Source organism: Orycteropus afer, unplaced genomic scaffold (assembly GCF_000298275.1).
Source record: "Orycteropus afer afer isolate SDZICR_OR568_19922 unplaced genomic scaffold, OryAfe1.0 scaffold00325, whole genome shotgun sequence".
Lineage (NCBI taxonomy): Eukaryota > Metazoa > Chordata > Mammalia > Tubulidentata > Orycteropodidae > Orycteropus > Orycteropus afer.
The window spans coordinates 3,167,174-3,187,388 of NW_006921912.1; the positions used below are offsets into that span (position 1 = coordinate 3,167,174).

A 20,215-nucleotide genomic window follows, 5' to 3' on the forward strand; every position below is an offset into this window, starting at 1 on the left:
TGCTGAGGCAGTCTTGGATGAGTGGAGCCGATGATCAGGTTCCTTCTCTGATCAAAACGCTCTTTGCCAATACTCAAAATTGAATTCTGTGCCAGGCAAGTTGACAATTCACCACTCTGTATGTATCCTTGTTTGCTGTTTTTGTTCAGTTTCTTCTTCTACACAGTATTTGATCTACTTGTTTATTTTTTTCATCGAAGCTCAGGGTTCCAGGATTATCATCTGTATCTGTTTCATTTTTTGTGTGTGTGTCTTTCTTGTAAAGGATATTGGTGACTTGCTTGCCTAGTCCAATATCTTGCCCTAAATCATTATATTTTGCACAACATTTTCCATGCTAAAACCAAAGAACCCCAAACCAATTGCCGTAGAGTTGATTCCAACTCATATATGTAAGAGTAGAACTGTGCTCCATAGGGTTTTCAATGGCTGATTTTTTCAGAAGTAATAGTAGTTTAGGTGAACTCAAACTGCCAATATTTTGGTTAGCAACTGAGTGCTTAACTGTTTGCACCTCAAGGATGCCTTTGAATATTACTGATAGATATTAATTTAACAAATAAATAAACTTTCCAAATGCCTATTCAATTATTATCAAGGGCATAAGCAAAGTATTCCTCATATTAAAGTTAACTTTTAGGGCTATGATCCCAAGGGGATCTCTGATTCTCTGCTTCTAATAAGGTCCCAGGTCTCTATACCCAGAATAAAACTGTTCTGTCTCTTGTCCTGACTGGCACAGATGACAGGGAAAGATGCTTCCTCCCTTTGGCAAATGGGTGAAAAGCCTTGGGGGCAAAGTTTCAATCAGATATCATGTTCTTTTGCTCTGAAAGAATTCTAAGGCACCAAAGGCTCTGATCTTCTAAACAGGTCAGGGGAAAAAGAGGTCTATGTATCTGTCCTTCATCTATGTTGTCACTAAGGGCATTTCTATGCCTGAACAATTGAGGATAAGAGTGGTCCAAAAGATACAGCACTGAAGCTCCAGGCTGATGGAAGTGAGTAATGAATCTGAAATAAACTTTTCCTAAGTTTTCAACCTTGGGCACTGAAGGCTCTGAGGAAGACAACCTTGCCTTTCTGCTCTGTCCAAGTAGACTGTGAGGTGGACACCCTAGGCACAGTTGAGTTAGTTCCAGCCCCTGACAGGACTCTCCCCAGAGTAGGGCCACAGTGTTCATAAACTGGGGCAGAAACTGGAGTTAGAAGGACACAACAAAGGGACCAAAAATCTGAGAGTCATCTCAGCTCACCCTTGTGCAGTTTCTTCTCAGCAGCACCTGCCTTTACCATGGAGGCAAATCCATCCCCAGAGCATACTTCAGAGGGTAGAATCATTTGGGGGTGTGTGCAAGAATAGAACCACAGGGATCAGGAATGATCTCTCTGATGAAGTTCAAAATATCTATGTAGATTCAACCAAGAATGGGTGAGGTGACTAAGAGAGGAGGGGTGACCTCTCTTTTTTCTCTCTAAGAAGCCCTTTTTCTTTGTTCCCACAGAAAGCCTTAAATGAGAATGGTAGGCAGAAACTCCTCTGTGACAGAGTTTATCCTCGCAGGCTTAACAGACCAACCGGGACTCCAGATACCCCTCTTTTTTCTCTTTCTAGGTTTCTATTTGGTCATTGTGGTGGGGAACCTTGGCTTGATTACTCTGATTGGACTCAACTCTCATCTGCACATGCCCATGTATTTTTTCTTATATAACTTGTCCTTCATAGATTTTTGTTATTCCACTGTTATCACCCCTAAAATGTTGATGAGTTTTATCTCAAAGAACATCATCTCTTATGCAGGGTGTATGACTCAGCTCTTTTTCTTTCTTTTCTTTGTTGTTTCTGAGTCCTTCATCCTGTCAGCAATGGCATATGACCGCTATGTGGCCATTTGTAACCCACTGGTGTACACAGTCTCCATGTCTCCCCAGGTCTGCTTACTTCTTCTGTTAGGTGTCTATGGAATGGGGTTTGCAGGGGCCATGGCCCATACAGCGTGCACGGTAAGACTGTCCTTTTGTGCCAACAACCTGATCAACCATTACATGTGTGACATCCTTCCCCTTCTGGAGCATTCTTGCACTAGCACTTATGTGAATGAGCTGGTTGTCTTTATTGTTGTAGGCATTGATATCGGCGTGCCCACTGTCACCATCTTCATCTCTTATGCCCTCATCCTCTCCAGCATTCTCCATATTCACTCCACTGAGGGCAGGTCCAAAGCCTTCAGCACCTGCAGCTCCCACATCATTGCAGTTTCTCTTTTCTTTGGGTCTGGGGCGTTCATGTACCTCAAACCTTCTTCTCTTTTGCCTATGAACCAGGGGAAGGTGTCCTCCTTGTTCTATACCATTGTGGTGCCCATGCTCAACCCGTTAATCTATAGTTTGAGGAATAAGGATGTCAAAGTTGCTCTAAAAAAACCTTGACTAAAAAATTTTTCTCCTGAGAAATGTTCAATACTTATGAATGTGGATTTTTTTTTTTTCCTTCTCCTGGAGATGATTCAGGATTCAGTGGTTACATGAAAGAAATTTAGACTCTTTCTGAAACAGGTTTATCTTCTCCATTTTATGCACCTAAGGAAAACTGGTGGCATAGTGGTTAAGGCATTTGGTTGCTAACCAAAGCATCAATGGTTTGAACCCACCAGCTATTCCTCAGAAGAAAGATGAGACAGTGTGCTTCTATAAAGATTTATAGCCTTGGAAACCCAATGAGGGTCTCTAAGAGTCAAAATTGACTCAATGGCAGTGAGTTGAGTTTTGTTTTGGTTTATGCACCTGTTGCTATTCCGTCTATTCTAACTTATGGTGTCCTCATGTATGTCAGTGTAGAACTGTATGCCATAGGATTTTAATGACTGAGTTTTTTTGAAAGCAAATCACCAGGTCTTTCTTCTGAGGCATTTTGGCTGGAATCAAACTTCCAACCTTTCAGTTAGTAGTTGAGAGCTTAACTGTTTTCACCTCCCCACTTGAAGTGTTCTTTAATTTATGAAGATTCTCTATAGAATAATTACATTAAGTGGGTCTTGAGAATCAGTTAATTCAGCTTCTGCTTTTATCTAAGAATAGATGCAGCTTATGCACCTTCTCCAAAGTCATCCAGCTTCTTAGTTTCAAGCTGTGACTAGAACTCAGGCTCTTGATTTTTAATACTGGTTGATGTGAATTATGGCTCACTTTCTTACTCCATCCATCTCTGGCAGATTTCATTTCAAATGTAAGCTGGCCTAGGATATTAAAATCTGATTCAGTCTATACAGTTTTTCAAGGAACAATTAAAAATATCACTTTTTTTTTTACAAGAAGGTAAAGTGGCATAGGATTATGTTGAGATTGCCTTGGTTAAATGATCAGAGAAATTCTTGAAAAATTTTGCAGTGTGAGTGAAGTGATACAGCAACAAGCATTGTACTTCCTGAGTTAGTGGTGTGGAGCTTCAAGGGCTTAGAATTCAAGGGATTTGACAATGCTGGAGGAAGATCTTATAGAAAATATCAAGGTTAAGAAGAACAGAATTTGGGAATTATTTATTACACAATCTTTTCCTTGGTTTTAAATTGTGGTTTGAAAACCAGGGTGAAGATTGCAGCTCAGAGTGATCAGCTAAAGATCAAGAGAATATTTCAGAACCATAGAAAGCCTTGTATTACAAGTCAGTAATCAGCACAGAAATGACTGTGGAATGCTATGGTACTGCATGCAACAGAGATTGCAAGTGTATTCTCTGTATGTCTCTCTAGTCCAACTTTCTGCCCTTTTACACCTTTCTCCATGTCTTGGGAAGCATTTCCTAATGGATGGTGTCAATAGACTCCTTTACCCTCTAGTTTCTGGTTGGACTATGCCAATAGAAGCATCAGCAGAAGAAATCAGAAAGAAGAGGGGAAAGATATTTTGATACTTATTTCCCTGACTTCCTCCTAGCTGGACTGTAGTGGCAGTGCCCGAGTGCCCCATTTCCAAATAGGTTACAGCAACTTTTCCCTCCTTTTGCTTCTGTAATATCTCCCTGCTGTTGCTAGTCCTGGGGACTTCATCATCACTTTGTGGTTTCTCTTAACCCTGCCTGCACGTTTGCACTCAATCCCTTGTTTTATTTTTCAATTACTTTGAGTGGATCATTTGGTTCCTTCTGGGACCCTGACTAATGCACCTTCCAGTAATGGGTAAAAGCATTAGTACAACTCAGATTTGTAAACCCAAGCCTATTGGTAAGGAGTTCTGGTGGTGCAGTGTCTAAGGCATTTGACAGCTAACAAGAAGGCTGGGTGTTCAGACCCACCAGCCACTCTGTGGAAGAAAGTTGGGGCAATCTAATTCCATAAAGATTTACTGCCTTGGAAACCCATTGGGGGTTGCTGTGAGTTGAAATCAACTCAATAGCAGTGAGGTTTTTTGAAACTAATGGTACCATGTGGAGAGAGGTAGAGTTGCCATTGATTTCAAAGAAAATTACAATTGGTCAAGATTCTTTGTGAAACAATAAGCTGTGAAATGCTCTTAATATGTGAAAAGCAATAATGTGTGAAAAAACTTTGGACCTATGAAACTCTTTGCAGGGAAATTATCTTCTATTTGGAAAATTGAAGTTTGGATGCATATTTAGTTTTTCCTTTCAGTACAGCACACATCTATGAAGGTGTATTCAAAAGAACAAAAAAATTAGTGTGGAATGAGAGGAGTGTGTTTTAGACAGAAAAAAAAAAAATAGATGAACAGCATGGAGTTCAGCAATTGGGGCAGGTGAAATGGGCAGACAGAACAGCATAAAATTTCAGAAAGAGAAGGGACTAGAGTTGGAGATTACAATCAAGTTTGAACCCTAGCTTCTATGTTTGACATTAAGATACTTGATGTCTCTGAGCATCATCTTCAGCAACTTTTTTCAGAGAATTATTAAGAAAGTTAACATTCTAGTATCAGAGTGTCCACTAATTTATTATCACCTTGAGAAAATCACTTCATCTTTGTGGGTTCATGCCTGCTTATAAGAAAAAATGATCATATTTTACTAAATTATTCCTATGTTCAATGTAAAATATATGTTTACTGTTGACTGGGTAGTACATTGTTGTGGTTACATTTGTGTGTCAACTTGGCTGGGCCTGGTTGAGTGCCTGGGCAGCTGAATGTAGTTATTCCCCATGATGAGATTGGTAATTAACTACATGTTGGAATCTATTGGAGCAACTGAGTAGATGCTTTGGCTATGTGGTCTGCTTCTGGTATATAAAAAACAGCTTTGGGAATGGTCCCAAGCTTATGGCATGCTTGAACCCTTCATGTAGGCATGTCATTGTTCATCAACCTGCCATGCTCTGCTGACCTTGTGACTTTAATGGACTTGAACTTATGGCCTGCCATGTGGTTTGGTAACATCAGGACAGTGCCTTTTTATTTGTCAACCTTTGGCTTGTCAGTCTCAGCAGCCAGCAGCTGTCTGAGTAAAGAAAAGCCTCTAGCTCCAGTGGGCCAGAACAGGAGGCAGAGCTGAAGCCCAAGGTTGAGGGGCTTTCACCCAGCCCCTAGAGCCTGACACTTTGAACTCGGACTTAAAGCCTCCAAACTGTGAGAGAATAAACTCATTTTTGTTCAAGCCATCCCATTTGTGGTATATTTTCTGTTAGAGCAGCACAGAGGTAATCAAAACACTTGAACAGACACTTCACCAGAGAAGATATATGGGTAGCCAACAAACATGAAAAACTGCTTGTGATCATTAATCATTAGAAAGATGCAAATCAAAACAACAAGATATCCTCTCACCCCAGCAATAATAGCAAAGTTCAACAGGTCAGAAAATAACAAATGCTGGTGAGGTTGTGGAGAGATTGGAACTCTTGTGCACTGCTGGTGGGATTGTAAAATGGTACAACCATTGTGGCAAACGGTATGGTGTTTCCTTAAAAAACTGAAAACAGAAGTACCATTTGTTCCAGCAATTCCATTACTAGCAATGTATCCTAAAGAAGTGAGAGATAGAGCATGAACAGACATATGTACACCTATGTTCATCACAGGACAATTTACCTTAGCAAAGAGATGGAAATAACCTAAATGTCCATCAAAAGATGAGTGGATAACCAAATTATGGTATATGCACACAATGGAATACTATGCTACATTAAAGAACAATGAGGGATATGCAAATCATCTCACAATGTGGATGAACCTGGAGAACATTATGCTGAGTGAAAGAAGTCAATCGCAGAAAGACAAGTACTGTATGAGCCCATTACTGTAAAAAGACAGAGAAGGGTTTGCTTCTGAAAGGGAAATCATTTAGTAGGTTACTGGGATGGGGAGGGAAGGGGAAGGGTTAATTTGGGGCTAGTTGGGGCCTACACGCTGACGTGGGTTGTTGTTGTTGTTATGTGCCATCGAGTTGGCCCCGAATCATAGCGACCCCTCCTTGGGTTTCCGAGGCAGTATCACTACGGAAGTAGGATTGCCCAACCTTCCTTCCGAGGAGTGGCTGGTGGGTTTGGACCGCCAGCCCCCTGGTTAGCAGGCAAGTGTCTTAGCCACTATGCTACCAGAGCTCCCCTGGTTGAGCACCTGGGCAGCTGAATGTAGTTATTCCCTGTGGTGAGATTGGTAATTAACTCCATGGTGGAATCTATTGGAGCAGCTGAGTAGATGCTTTGGGTATATGGTCTGCTTCCAACAAAAAAGAAACAGCTTTGGGAATGGTCTCAAGCTTATGGCATGCTTGAACCCTTCATGTAGCCGTGTCATTTTTCAGCAGCCTGCCATGCTCTGATGACCTTGGGACTTTCAGTGGACTTGAATTAATGGCCTGCTGTGTGGATTGGTAACATCGGAACTGTGTCTTTTTACTTATCAACCTTTGGCTCGTCAGTCTCAGCAGCCAGCAGCTGTCTGAGTGAAGAAAGCCTCTAGCTCCAGGGGGCCGGAACAGGAGGCAGAGCTGAAGCCCAAGGTTGAGGGCCTTTTACCCAGCCCCTAGAGCCTGACACTTTGAACTTTGACTTAAAGCCTCTAAACTGTAAGAGAATAAACTCCTGTTTGTTAAGCCATCCCATTTGTGGTATATTCCTGTCAGAGTGGCACTAGGTAATCAAAACATACATGTTCTTGGTATATAAAGTTATTACCAAAGAATAATCAGTGAGTACAGTCTCCTTTTACTCCAGTTTCAGGACCTCCTGTGCCCCTCCTTACAGCCAATCACAGTTGCTCACTGGTTGTACATACAGGTAGTCCCTGACTTATGATAGGGTTCTATTCCAATGACTCTGTCTTAAGTTTGTTCTGATGTAACTTCAATACCCAATACCCTAGTTTTCATTATTATAGCCGTATATATTGATACTCTCAATATCTTCATAAATCTGATCTTTGTGTTTGGGGGTTGGAAATATTACATATAAATTTACAGATATGATGACATCAGCAAATTTTTCACTGAAACATTGTATGTAGTATTTATTACTAATAATAAGATATACCAAAACATGTGGTTGAGTGCAGTTCGTAATTCGATTATGTGAAACTCAGGCGCTACTTGTATATTTCTCTAGCGTCTTTGCATGAACAAGAGTGTGTGTGTCTGCACATACACATCTTCTTTAACTTGTCTTAAAATTGTATGAAAAGCTGCTTGAAAATGTATCTACTGATGGAATTAATTAGAAGGGAAGGGAATAAAAAACAAGAAAAATGTATATACTGACTTTTCACGGCACAGTAGTAAACCTTAGTTTGTCTTTATTCTTCCAAATTAATATATTTTATATCCTCCCATAATGACTTCTTGGGACATGTTAATACAATGGTTTTGTAACCTTGCAAGTTTCATAGGAATTGGTATTTCTTCTTCTTAATTTATTGATTTATATCATTATGGACTTAATGCATTCTAATTTAGTTTACAGGGTTATAATTCATTATTGTCATTATTTCTTTTGATGCCCAACTTATCTCCAATTTGGCCAGTGAGAGCCTCTTCACACTGGTTCCTATGTCCTTTTGACATATCCAGATTTTTAAAGCACTTTATTGCTCTCTGGCAAACAACAAATTTTAGGATCATCCTGCACTTCCCTTGCATCAGTACTCATTGTATTTAGAGAAAAATGGTGTTTAAAACTGAGACAAGCATGCTAGATGGAATAAGCTGAAATAAATGGAATTCTGTAAGAAGGTATTCCATGAGAATATTCATGCTTGTAAAACACTCTTTGTATGTTTATTCATGTGTGGATTCTTTTTTTTGTGTGAGCAAATTATGTATTTGTTCTCTATGAATGGACCAACCCTTTTTGGCCCATGTTTCCTAAATGTCATTTATAGTCCCCTTATCATAACTTTTTATTTGCCCATATAACAATTTTCTCAGGTTCCTATCAGTAAATAGTGAGATTGCAGGTAAGAAAGAAATAGGCCATAGGTGGAAGGAGAAAAAGCCCTGAGACTTTTGTCCACAGAACTGTAAATGCCGGTTAGTCTGATCTCCTCAAAGGATATGATTTATAGTCCCAATTCCTGCCTCCACTCATGTGTATATCTTGCACTGCTCTTTCTTACTTTCCAAACTATTATGATTTGAGGATGAATATTGACAAGAGGTTTGCATTCAATGGATTCACTCTGTTCAATCTCTTAAAATCTCGTAATAAAAGTATTAACTTTTGTTAAGACTTTACTATGTCATATGGACTGGGCGTATATGCTCTTATTTAATCTTCACAACTATATATGCTACGTACATGTATGTTTCTCTCTTTTACAGATGGATAAACCAAGGCTTAGAGAAGTTAAAGAACTTGCCTATGATTGCACAGATAGTAATGGTGGAGTAAAGAGTTAAATTTAGGCTATTTTGACTTTAGAGGTCACCTTCTTAACACTAGCTGCTTTCTGGAAGGCTCAATCTGAGTGTGTAAGAAGTAACACATATGATGACTATATAGCCATCCTTACAATATTTACATTATTTGCTCTACTGGCTTTGATCTGAACAAATCCTTATATTTTCATACTTGGAGACAATTTTCCAGACAGATATGTAAAAGGAAAGATGCTAAAGATTTTTCTCCTCTTTTAATGCACTGAGTTAGAATGATTAGTAATAAACAAGTGTGAGAGCTGCTGAATTTCTGTTATATGGATTGTGAAATAATTTTTTTATTTGAGATTATGTTCCCAACCTCAACCAGGTGATCTAACACATGTAGAGAGCTCAATGCCTGGCAGATATGGAAAGTGCTAAACAAATGTTGAACAAATCTCTAGTGAGACATTAACATATTTAAATTATGCAGTGTTTTCTTTGTAATTTAATTTTCAATCCTTTTTCAAAATTTGCAAAAATAATACTTGAGTGTTGTAAGAATATGTGAGAACAGAAGCAAAAGGTTTTAAAAGTCTATGATACCACCATTTAGAGATAACCACTCTTAGTCTTTTAGTATATATTCTTTCAGCACATTTTTTCTGTGTGTATGTGGGTATAGTTTTGATGGCTTAGATATGTTTGTAGAAACTGTAAATACATACAAAGATGTGATCTATATTATAAGTACTATTTTGTAAATTTATTTTCATTCTGCAGTATATTGTGAGGTGCTTTCTGTGTGATTAAATTTATATGAAAATCACGATTTAAAATGACCACATTGATTGTGTTTAAAGCTGTAAGGTCAATGGAATGATGCAGAATTCTTCTTTTTGTTACACAGAAAACATTATTTCCCTCTTTGCCAAGAGCCTTTTGAAAATGATATGCTTAACTTGATGGTCTTAAATTCCTTACCCAAATTTTAAGAATGCCTTTCTCTTTGATTTATCCTTCTCTTCTTTTTAGTCTCTTAAATTACGTTTGATTCCTTTCATTAGTTTGTGGAATCAAATTCTGCATATCCCTGCCACCACTTTAATTCAGATTTCCTTGTCTTTAAGCTCATTCTCCTCATTTCCAAAAGTCAAAATGCAAGTCTAATGTCACTGTTTCTCTAATATTGCTTACCACTGACTACTCAAAACTTTGTGGTGTAAACCAGTTCGGGACTAAAGTGTGATTCTAGCTGCATTTTCATTTTCCCTGAAAGGAAAGGAGCCTCTATGTACAAGGCAGGTAAATAAGGAACCCTTTCTTTTCCCTCATATCCTCTCCTCTCTCTACTCCAAAGGAGAGGAGTGATTTATAGGATTGATGAGAAATTGGAAGGAGGAAATTGTAATGTGGCTCAGAATGGCCCAGCCCTCTTCTCTTATCCCCTCACCCCATTTTCTTGTTAGGCTAAGCCCCATTCTTAGAACCCATAAACTTCTCTTTCATTTGCAACTCCTCCCCTGAACTGTTGTAGCCTAGATTCATAAATTTAATTTGCATTGTGGGAAGAGGAAATTACAGTATCCTGTGGTGGTGTAGTGCCTAAGGCATTTGACTGCTAACCACAAGGCTGGTGATTCAAACCCACCAGCCACAACTCAGAAAGAAGATTGGGCAATCTACTTCCATAGAGATATTGCTTCAGAAACCCAAGGAGGGTCGCTCTGAGTCGGAATGGATTCGAAGGCAGTGAGTTTACTGTACATAAGTGTGCAAACTGGGCCCACCAATAAACTTTCTCAGCAGTAAGGATGATATTTTATCCCTATCTGTCTGATCGATGTGTCTAATTTTTCTACTGATTCTAGCCTCAAGGAGGGAAGAGATATGTGATTATTTATCACCCTTATCCTATCCTAACAATCTCCCACTCCTCCCAGCCATATGTATAATGATTCAAATTTCAATATCAAATTTGCAGTACTTTTTTTTTTCACTTCTTGTATTTCCTTTTCTGGTTTCTTTTTCTCACAGGACCCTTGTGATTTTCCCTGCTGGTAAATTTCTACTTATTATTCAAGACTGATAGCAATGCATTTTAAAAACTATATCATAAAGCAGATTGTGCATTTCCATAGTAACAATGTAATACTTGGAGACTGTTTCTGAATAAAGATTAAGTATAAAATAACCTGATATAAAATCAAAGATACATTTTCTATAATAATCTTTTATTTTTAAGAGTACAATTATTTTCAAGTTTCACTGTGTGCAAAAGTCATACTGTATTATGCATTGATTTTATAAGAAAACTTATGGACAATAAAGTACTATAGAGAACATGAAAAATAAATCTCTATTATAACAGTTTATATATACATTAACTATTTAATCATTAATAAAAATAATTATTGAGCCATCAGTATCTTAAGATGTTGAACATAATCTTTTAATTTTTTTGAGGGGGGGTATCATCCACATTATACTAAAAAATCTGCACAGATAATTCATTGAATTATTTGCTTACCTAGCAAAGAAGATTATATTCATTCCACAAGTAGCAAACTTCAGCTTATTATAAAAAGGAGTCATTAAAAAATTAATGATTTTATAAACTTTATGCAAGGGTATGAAGAATAGCAATCTCTAGAATATGAAATGTTCATTTTTAGCCTCCAAACCACATTCAAATAACATTTCCTTAGAAGGGAAAAATCATTCAAAGTAGAGCAAAACTTTAGAGGGAAGGTATATAACACACCTTTAAATGGTGATTGCAGTAGATGTTTCCTCTCTCATCACAGGGATATGAAAAAACTTGAATGTTCTTTCCTTCCTCATTCCCTTCTCATAGGCTTCTTAATCTCCAAACCAAAAAAACCAAACCCATTGCCACCGAGTTGACTTCAACTCAGAGTGACCCTATAGGATAGAGTAGAACTGTCCCATAGGATTTCCAAGTCTGTAAAATCTTTGCAGAACTCGATCATCTCATTTTTCTCCCATGAAATAGCTGGTGGGTTTGAAGCATCAACTTTTTCATTAGCAGCTGAATACTTTAAACACTGTGCCACATTTTGCTGGAAATAACCAGCCTTAATAAATATTTATTGAATGAATAAAAGGATATATGGACTTTTATTCTAATGAAAAGAGATACTTCTATCTCTTCTCTTCTTGGATCATTGCTACACAGATTCTAAAGTGTTATTCAAGAGGTGAAAATGCAATAATGAAGAAATTATACATACTAAAAAGAAATGCTACTTTTTTTAAAAAAAAAAAAAAATAAGTCTCAAAAACATTATCCAAATATGGAACTGGAGGGAGATTTGTTTCCAGTAGCAAGGAGGAATTGGACCAAATAATCCACACTTGTGCTGGAGATTCCTCTAACCATTTTCCTTGAGTAGTTTTCTTCATTTTCATCCACCAGCATACAGGCCTCAGACAAACTACTACTCTCCTCAATACTGGTTGCTGCTGCTCTGTGGTGCATTTTGAGACAAGACCAGAGGGTTCTAACATGAGTGTATTAAAGTCTATGGGATGGCAAAAGGGAAACAAATGTGGAGGGAGAGAGAGAGAGAGAGAGAGAGAGCAGAAGCTAAAGTGAACATTGTATTCTCTTGTGACTAACTGTGGAAGTCATAGAGGATCACTTTTGTCATACTTTGCTCTTTGGAGAAGTCCCTTACCTTTGCATCTGACAGGATGCATAAGTAAGGAATGTATGTCTCATCTCCTGATGGAGGGAGTGCTAGTCACATTGTATTCAGAACATATGGGATACAAGGTATGTATGTGTGTGTGTGTGTTGGTATGACTGTATTTGGAAAATATGATCATGCACACATACATACACACATTGTATAGTTGTTATAGACATCATATAGCATTAGGAAACATTCAATATCATTTCTTTCACTCTGTGTTTGCCCCATATGCATTAATTCTCATTCTCCTTGATTTCTTTCTTTTATTGAAGGAAAATATGATTTTTTTTTTTAATTTTGAGAGACACATGATATAAGAGATTAAAATGATGTTATTTTTGGTCTGTAAATCTCTATTCTCAAATGAGGAAGTTATGCAAATTTCTTTCCACTCTTCTGTAACTTTAATATTCTAGAAATCAATAAATGTAATCATTTATGCAAACAATATGGCTATTTTACAGTTTCTTCTAATGTATCAAAACAATCTGAAGACTATAGCCTCCAGGTGAATCCTGTATATTACTGAGGGAGAAGGAACAGATACAGGAATGGCAAATTCGCCCAATTCCTCCTCATCAACCATATTTCAACACTAAAAAGAAGTCTCTTTATGTGTGTATAAAGACAAAGTCATCCACTTTTAAAGCAGAATATTGCTAAGAAAATTACTCAAAAAGAAGCTGGAATCTATAGATCTAAAGTCCAATAAACAACTGCAGGATGTGCGAGATGTAGCTTAGCAACCACATGCATGTTGGGGAAAACAAAACAAAATAAAACACCACTTATGGGTTTTGGTTAATGATGAACTAAAAAAAGGTCACAATATAACAAATGATGAGAAGTAAACTAATGTAATTCTAAGCTGCATTAAGATGAGAGAGAATCCAGGTATATAATAGCACTGAAAAATAAAATAAAATAAAATAAAAGACTATTACCAATAACCTGACCTGAAACCAAACCAAACGCACTGCCGTCGAGTGGGACCCAACTCATAGCAACCCCTCCTTGGATTTCCAGGGCAGTATCACTATGGAAGTAGATTGCCCAACCTTCCTTCCGAGGAGTGCCTGGTGGGTTTGAACCGCTAGCCTTCTTGTTAGTGGTCACGTGCCTTAGGCATTATGCTACCAGAGCTCCAATAACCTGAAAGCACCTTTCATATCTCTTTTCAGTCACTAGTTTCTAACCCTAAACAAGAGTAACTGCAGTCTAATTTGCAATACCATAGATTAATTTTTCTTGTTTTGAACTTCATATAAATGGAAGTATAAAATATGTATTCTTTTGTATCTGGCTTCTTTTGCACCGTAATAGGTTTATGACATTTATTTACAATGCATGTAGTTGTGTGTCATTAACTTTCATAGGTATATAGAATTCTATTTTTTACACATGTGTAGTCGATTGACACGTAGGTTGTCTTCAGTTTTTGGCTATTATGTGTAATACCGCTGTGGACATTTTGACTTTTTGTTTTTTTGATGTTTATTTCTGTTGGCTATACATCTAGGAATAAAATTTCTGGGCCAGCGTTATTTATATGGTCAATTTTGTGAAATACTGCCAAACAACCAATAAATACCAATGTACAATAATATGTAACAGTGCATTGTACTAGTGTTTATTCCTGTACCAATGTAGTTCCTCCACCATTATTTTTCCCTACAATCAATTTACAGGCAGATATCCAGGGTTTGTAGATTTTTGCTTTAGGCTTTGAGATAATTAGAACTCAGAAGCAGCTTGCATTCAATGATCAATCCTTTTTTGAAGCCAAAGTCTACTGAAGGATAATATTGCTTGACTAGGAAGGGTGACTTCATTTACAGAACACTTTGAAGGCAATAAAGGTGGTAAACAGAGAGAGAATCCCTTAGTTGGAAAAGAGAAAAGAGGTAAGTGAATCTAGGAGACAGAGCACCTGAACACTGCTTATGTTCTATCTCGTAAGTTGACTACATAATTTATTACCCAAATCCAGACAGTTTTGAGAGTGAGAAAGGGTGCTAATAATAATTATGCAGGGTTAATGCATGTAAATCAGTACAGTTCCTGGCAAACTGATATTATTTTAGGAAGCCTCAGTAGGAACTTGCAAGTGCAGATGCTCATGTATCTTTGAGTGTTCTTTAGAATATTCATGTAGCAGATCATATGGAGAGCAGCTTTGTCAGCTGGGGAATGGTAGGATTAAAACCTTCAGGTACACCTTCTTTTTACCTTCAGCATGCACATGTGTGGAATAGCATCTTGCAGATGTATGTTTGCGCTCACTTGTATGTGTGTGGTGATATTTTAATTTCTTCATATATAACAAAGACCTGTTTGTGGCATTTAGTAGGCTTAAGAATAGATAAGTGGTGTTTGTGATGTTAGTGGTGAATGCCACCATTATTATGAGCAGAACAGTTCATGAAGTTAGAAGTCTTTTGGCTGAGGTGCTCTCAGGTATCCTGTGAGAGAACACTGTGGTCCCTATCCCCCTTATCTGACTTTTTTTTTTTTTTTTTTTTTGCTCCTACTCTCAACATAAAATTTAGGCTTCAAGACTCAGTATAAGAGAGGACAAATGAGTCCTCAAACTCAGTACTGAAAGATATGAAATCCATGGAGTATAAAGAAAAGTTGAGTAGAAAACATAAGTCCCAAGATCCTAGGTAAGCATCATAATCCAAGTGTAAACAAAATCGTGCCATTTCTTCCCTATGGAGAATGATCTCTAAGAAATTCTCTGAGGAAACTGTCTAATTGAGTCCCTGAGATAATCAGGCAGCATGAAGTTCTCCATGATCTGCCAGCTGGGGTCTGGTGAAAATAAGGGTTGCTATTTTCTTCTGAAATTGGAGGAGACCATATGGGAAAATCCACAAATAGAAATCTTGGTCTATTCCTAGTGTGCCTTGGAGAGTGGGGTCTGTAAAAGCTTTGATTCCCAGCATCACTGGAATCAGAAGAGTTTATATTCAATTCTTTCTGTTTCATGCATTAGCAGAACCATGTTCTCTTCCTGGCTAACAGAAAAAGAGAACGCATGAGACTGAGCACTGAGGGGGCCAGGAGAATGAAAATGAATATCTAAATCCCTTCTTTTCTGATGGTTTTCTTTATCACTCATGACAAAAGCTCTGGGAAATATTGACCCCTTCCCTACATTCAATGCTAATCCTGAGGTGAGGTTGAATGATGATGCATACAGAAGGGTCTGAAATGTGCAGAAACAGTACAGGACATTCTCCACTTTCTCTCCAGAGTGGGTAACTTGTTGGCAGAGCAACCAGAGAATGGGGCAATAAAAAGGGAATTTTGAGAGTCTCAATCTCTCAAAGCCTGGGGTTGCTCCTCAGGAAGTGAGTCCAGGTTATACTTCTATATCCTTGAGTGTCTTTCTGGGAGCCCTTGCAAAGGTGATTCAGAGATTCTGTCTCCTTATTGCTGCCCATTCTAACAGACTATGTCTATAGGAGCTGAGGTATTATCACAGACACATGGTCAATGCCCTGAAGGAAGAAAAGAAAAGAAGTATGGACATTCATGCACTGGCTTCCTATGCCTTCTCCTAGCAGCCATCCTTGTGTCCAACATCACTCTGTGTGTTTTCTCCCATATACCACAGATGACTTCCCAGAAGAGAGTGACTCAGAGAAATAGCTCCTCAGTGACTGAGTTTATCCTTTTGGGATTTTCAGAACAATCAGAGTTCCAGCTCCCTCTCTTCTTTATATTCTTAGGGACCTATGTGTTCACTGTGGTGGGAAACTTGGGGTTGATCAGTCTAATTGGGCTGAATTCTAGCCTTCACATCCCAATGTACTTTTTCATCTTCAATTTGTCCTTTATAGATCTCTGCTATTCCTGTGTCTTTACCCCAAAAATGCTGAATGATTTGGTATCAGAAAATAGCATCTCTTATGTGGGATGCATGACTCAACTATTTTTTTTCTGCTTCTTTGTCAATTCTGAGTGCTATGTGTTGGTATCGATGGCCTATGATCGTTATGTGGCCATCTGTAACCCCCTTCTGTATATGGTCACTATGTCCCCTCAAGTGTGTTCCATGCTGATGTTTGGTTCATATGTGATTGGTTTTGCTGGTGCCATGGCACACACTGGAAGCATATTGAGACTTAACTTTTGTGATTCCAACATTATCAACCATTATCTCTGTGAAGTTCTCCCTCTCTTGCAGCTCTCCTGCATCAGCACCCATGTCAATGAGCTAGTGTTTTTTATTGTTGTTGGAATTGTCATCATGATATCCAGTGTCAGCATTTTCATATCTTATGCTTTCATTCTCTCCAACATCCTCCGTATTCCCTCTGCTAAGGGCAGATCTAAAGCCTTTAGCACATGTGGCTCCCACATAATTGCTGTTACTCTGTTTTTTGGGTCAGGAGCATTCACTTATTTAACAACTTCTTTTCCTGGATCTATGGACCAGGGTAAATTTGCCTCAGTCTTCTACACCAATGTGGTTCCAATGCTCAACCCTTTGATCTACAGTTTGAGGAATAAGGATATTAAACTTGCCCTTAGCAAAACTCTGAAGAGAGTGCTCTCCTAATGATTTTGCTTTATTTGTTGGCAACTGATTCCTGGTAAACACCATACTCAAGTACCTTTTTATTTACAGGTGAAGGCACTAATCTTTCAAACAGTGTCTATTTCTAAAAATTGGAAAATTTTGTCTATCCTATTTTTATGGACTATGCCATTTTGTACCATTTAAATGGTTCACTGCATGAAATCTAGCATCTCTTAAGTGCCTATTGTTTACCAAACTCTGTACTAGGCTCAAAGGATGAGTAAGCTGAAGCTATATGTCTTCTATCCTTTTCTTGGAAGGCTGACTGGGTTTGTCCAAGCAAAAATCCATCTGTGGCTGGGAAATGGGGAAGGCAGTAGTATGAGGGTACAAGACAGTGAATTTATTTATTTATTCAATTATAGCAGCAGTCTTAACAAAGGTCAAATGAAAGAGAGAGAGACAGAGAGAGAGAAAGACATAGAGAGAGAGAGAGAGAGAAAGAGAGAGAGAGAGAGGAAGAGAGAGAGAGAGACAATTAACTATTAGAGAATCAAGAAGAAGAGGAATCATATCACATTTCTCACTCTCAGGGTGACCTGGAATCAATCTGGATTTTGAGTCCCAAAGACTACTCTGTAGTGCTCTGTTGAGGACTCTGCTCTTCTATATTGAACAGCTCAGAATTTGGGGAATACTTTCTCGTAAACTGCTCTGAGGCTAGGGAGGAAGATGGACCTAGAGCAAGTCAACCCATGTGGAAAGATGGGAGGGTATAGGCTTCCAGTGTGGTCAGAGGAATGGGGCACTCTCTGAGTGAATGCTAGAAATTTGGGGATGTCTTTGAGGGGAACCTCTGTGAAGAATATTTAGTGCTTTTTTTTTGGATTAATGGAAAATCATAATAAAGTACTGACTCTCTATCTTTTGCTATGATTATATTTCCCTGACTCTTCTTCAAATCAGATAGTTTTATAGTGTGTGTGGTTGTGATGGATGAAGCAGTAAAAAGAACCAAGGCCTTCATCTGACTCATGTTTACTTTTCTGCGGACGTTGAGCAGAAGTGCAATCATCATGCCCAGGAGATAGGTATTCCAAGTGTTCCAGCTTATGGCCAGGACCAAGGTGGCCTGATGTGGAGCTGAGAGCAGCACAGAGGAGCAGCTGCAGCAAGGAATGGACTGGGGAGGAGATGTGAGACCAGCTTTACTTTCTCCAGATATGCTACAGGGAGGAGATCTTTGAAGAAGGTGAAATAATCTGATACCTGGATTATATTTAAATTGTGATAATAATGATAATTAACATTTATTGGGAAGAAAGCCTAGGTTATCTACTTCCAAAATAGCCAATGATAATCCTATGGATGACAGTTCTATTCTGACACACATGGGATCACAATGAATTACAACTGACTTTATGGAAACTGGTTTGGTTTTTGGTTTTAGCAATTCTTGAGCATGTACTATATGTCTGTGCACTGTTTGAGGTGCCCTACATATATTAACTCATTTATGGGATTAAATTAATGGCATACTGAACCTTGCGAGTCCGTCCTGTGAGGCTACAGGAATCCTATTCTCAAGTGGACTGTCTGTGTCAAGGCCCATGAAGATCCTGGGATATTAATATAGACTCAAGAATGAGGAAGGCCAAAACTGAACATGCTTTGATAAACAAGAGAAAAATATCAATTGGTAGAAATAAATAGGAACAAGTCAAGACCATAAGATCTGAATGGAAAGGAACATTTATGCAATAAATACATTGAAGTTCAAGGATAATTTTGCCTACATTTATTCCACATTGGCATTGGGGTGTGTAGAAGTGAAAGTGTAAGTTTGATTTAATGAGACACTGACTTGGATCTTTTGGAAGCCAGTCCATTTTTTATGTAGATCGGAAATGAAACTCAGAAGAACTTTTCCTGATTCTAGCAACAGACAGATAAGAGCTATCTAATAAGGCTCCTGCAGAAAATACATTTTATAAATTCTAAAGGCTTTCAGCTCTCTCTCCAAAACCATGGGTAGGTTATCTTACACATACTTTCAGGTTGTGTTGAAGAATTTTTTGTTCTCATTGGTCAGCAAATAGGAACAGATTTGGGAACTTCTGCCTTACAGTAACTGACAGACATGATCTGATGTGTTAGTGTCTGTGGTGGTTATATTTGTGTGTCAATTTGGCTGGGCCTGGTTGAGTGGCTGGGCAGCTGAATATAGTTATTCCCCCTGGTGAGATTGGTAATTAACTCCATGGTGGACTCCATTGCAGCAGCTGAGTAGCTACTTTCGGTGTGTGGTCTGCTTCTCATATATAAGAAACGGCTTTGGGAATGGTCTCCAGCTTATGGCATGCTTGAACCCTGCATGTAGCAGAATTGTTGTTTAGCAGCCTGCCATACTCCACCCATCCTGAGATTTTCAATGGACTTGAATCAACAGCCTGCTGTGTGGTTTGGTAACATTGGAACTGTGCCTTTTTTGTTGTTGTTGTTGCCCTTAGGCTTGTTAGTCTCAGCAGCCAGTTGCCTGAATGAAGAGATGCCTCTAGCTTCAGTGGGCTGGGAACAAGAGGCAGAGCTGAAGCCCAAGGTTGAGGAGCTTTCACCCAGCCCCTAGAGCCTGGCACTTTGAACTCAGACTTAAAGCCTCCAAACTGTAAGAGAATAAACTCCTGTTTGTCAAACCATCCCATTTGTGGTATTTCTGTTAGAGTGGTACGAGGTCACCAGAACAGTGTCAGATTTCATAAAGTGAATCTCACTGCCACAATACCACAATGATGTCACCTCATAACATTTTGATTTTCAGGAAGGCCATTATTTTTTTCCTCTTTGGTAAGCATTCTTAATACTGGAATTCACCTGGCTTCAGTACTTGGCTTACTTTTCTTCTCAGCTCTGCCTGAAGCATCTCCCCAACTCCGATGGTGTCAAGAACCACATATCTGAAGATGACTTCCAAACTCATAACCTTGGTCCTGATCTACAATGATATATATAGCCAGTTTTAAGTCAGAAACGTAAAAGTGTTACCAACACTGATGTCAAAAGTTAGGTGGTGATGTGTTTTTTCAATCCAAGGGAGAATAAATTGTTCTTGGTGGAGAGTAGAGGGATAAGTGACAGACAACAAGTAGTGGGAGTGAGAATCCA

At 38.5% G+C, this 20,215-nt stretch overlaps 2 protein-coding genes across 2 annotated transcripts; both read left to right on the top strand.

The window, feature by feature from the left end:
- The first annotated feature begins 1,515 nt into the window (after positions 1-1,515).
- Positions 1,516-2,430, top strand: LOC103206620 (olfactory receptor 145). Its single transcript, XM_007952122.2, has one exon. It carries the CDS (start codon positions 1,516-1,518, stop codon positions 2,428-2,430), a length of 915 nt encoding a protein of 304 aa, XP_007950313.1.
- Positions 2,431-15,982: 13,552 nt separating this feature from the next.
- On the top strand, positions 15,983-17,092 carry LOC103206621 (olfactory receptor 8B4). Its single transcript, XM_007952123.2, has one exon. The coding sequence runs from the start codon at positions 15,983-15,985 to the stop codon at positions 17,090-17,092; it is 1,110 nt and encodes a 369-aa protein (XP_007950314.2).
- Positions 17,093-20,215: the final 3,123 nt, after the last annotated feature.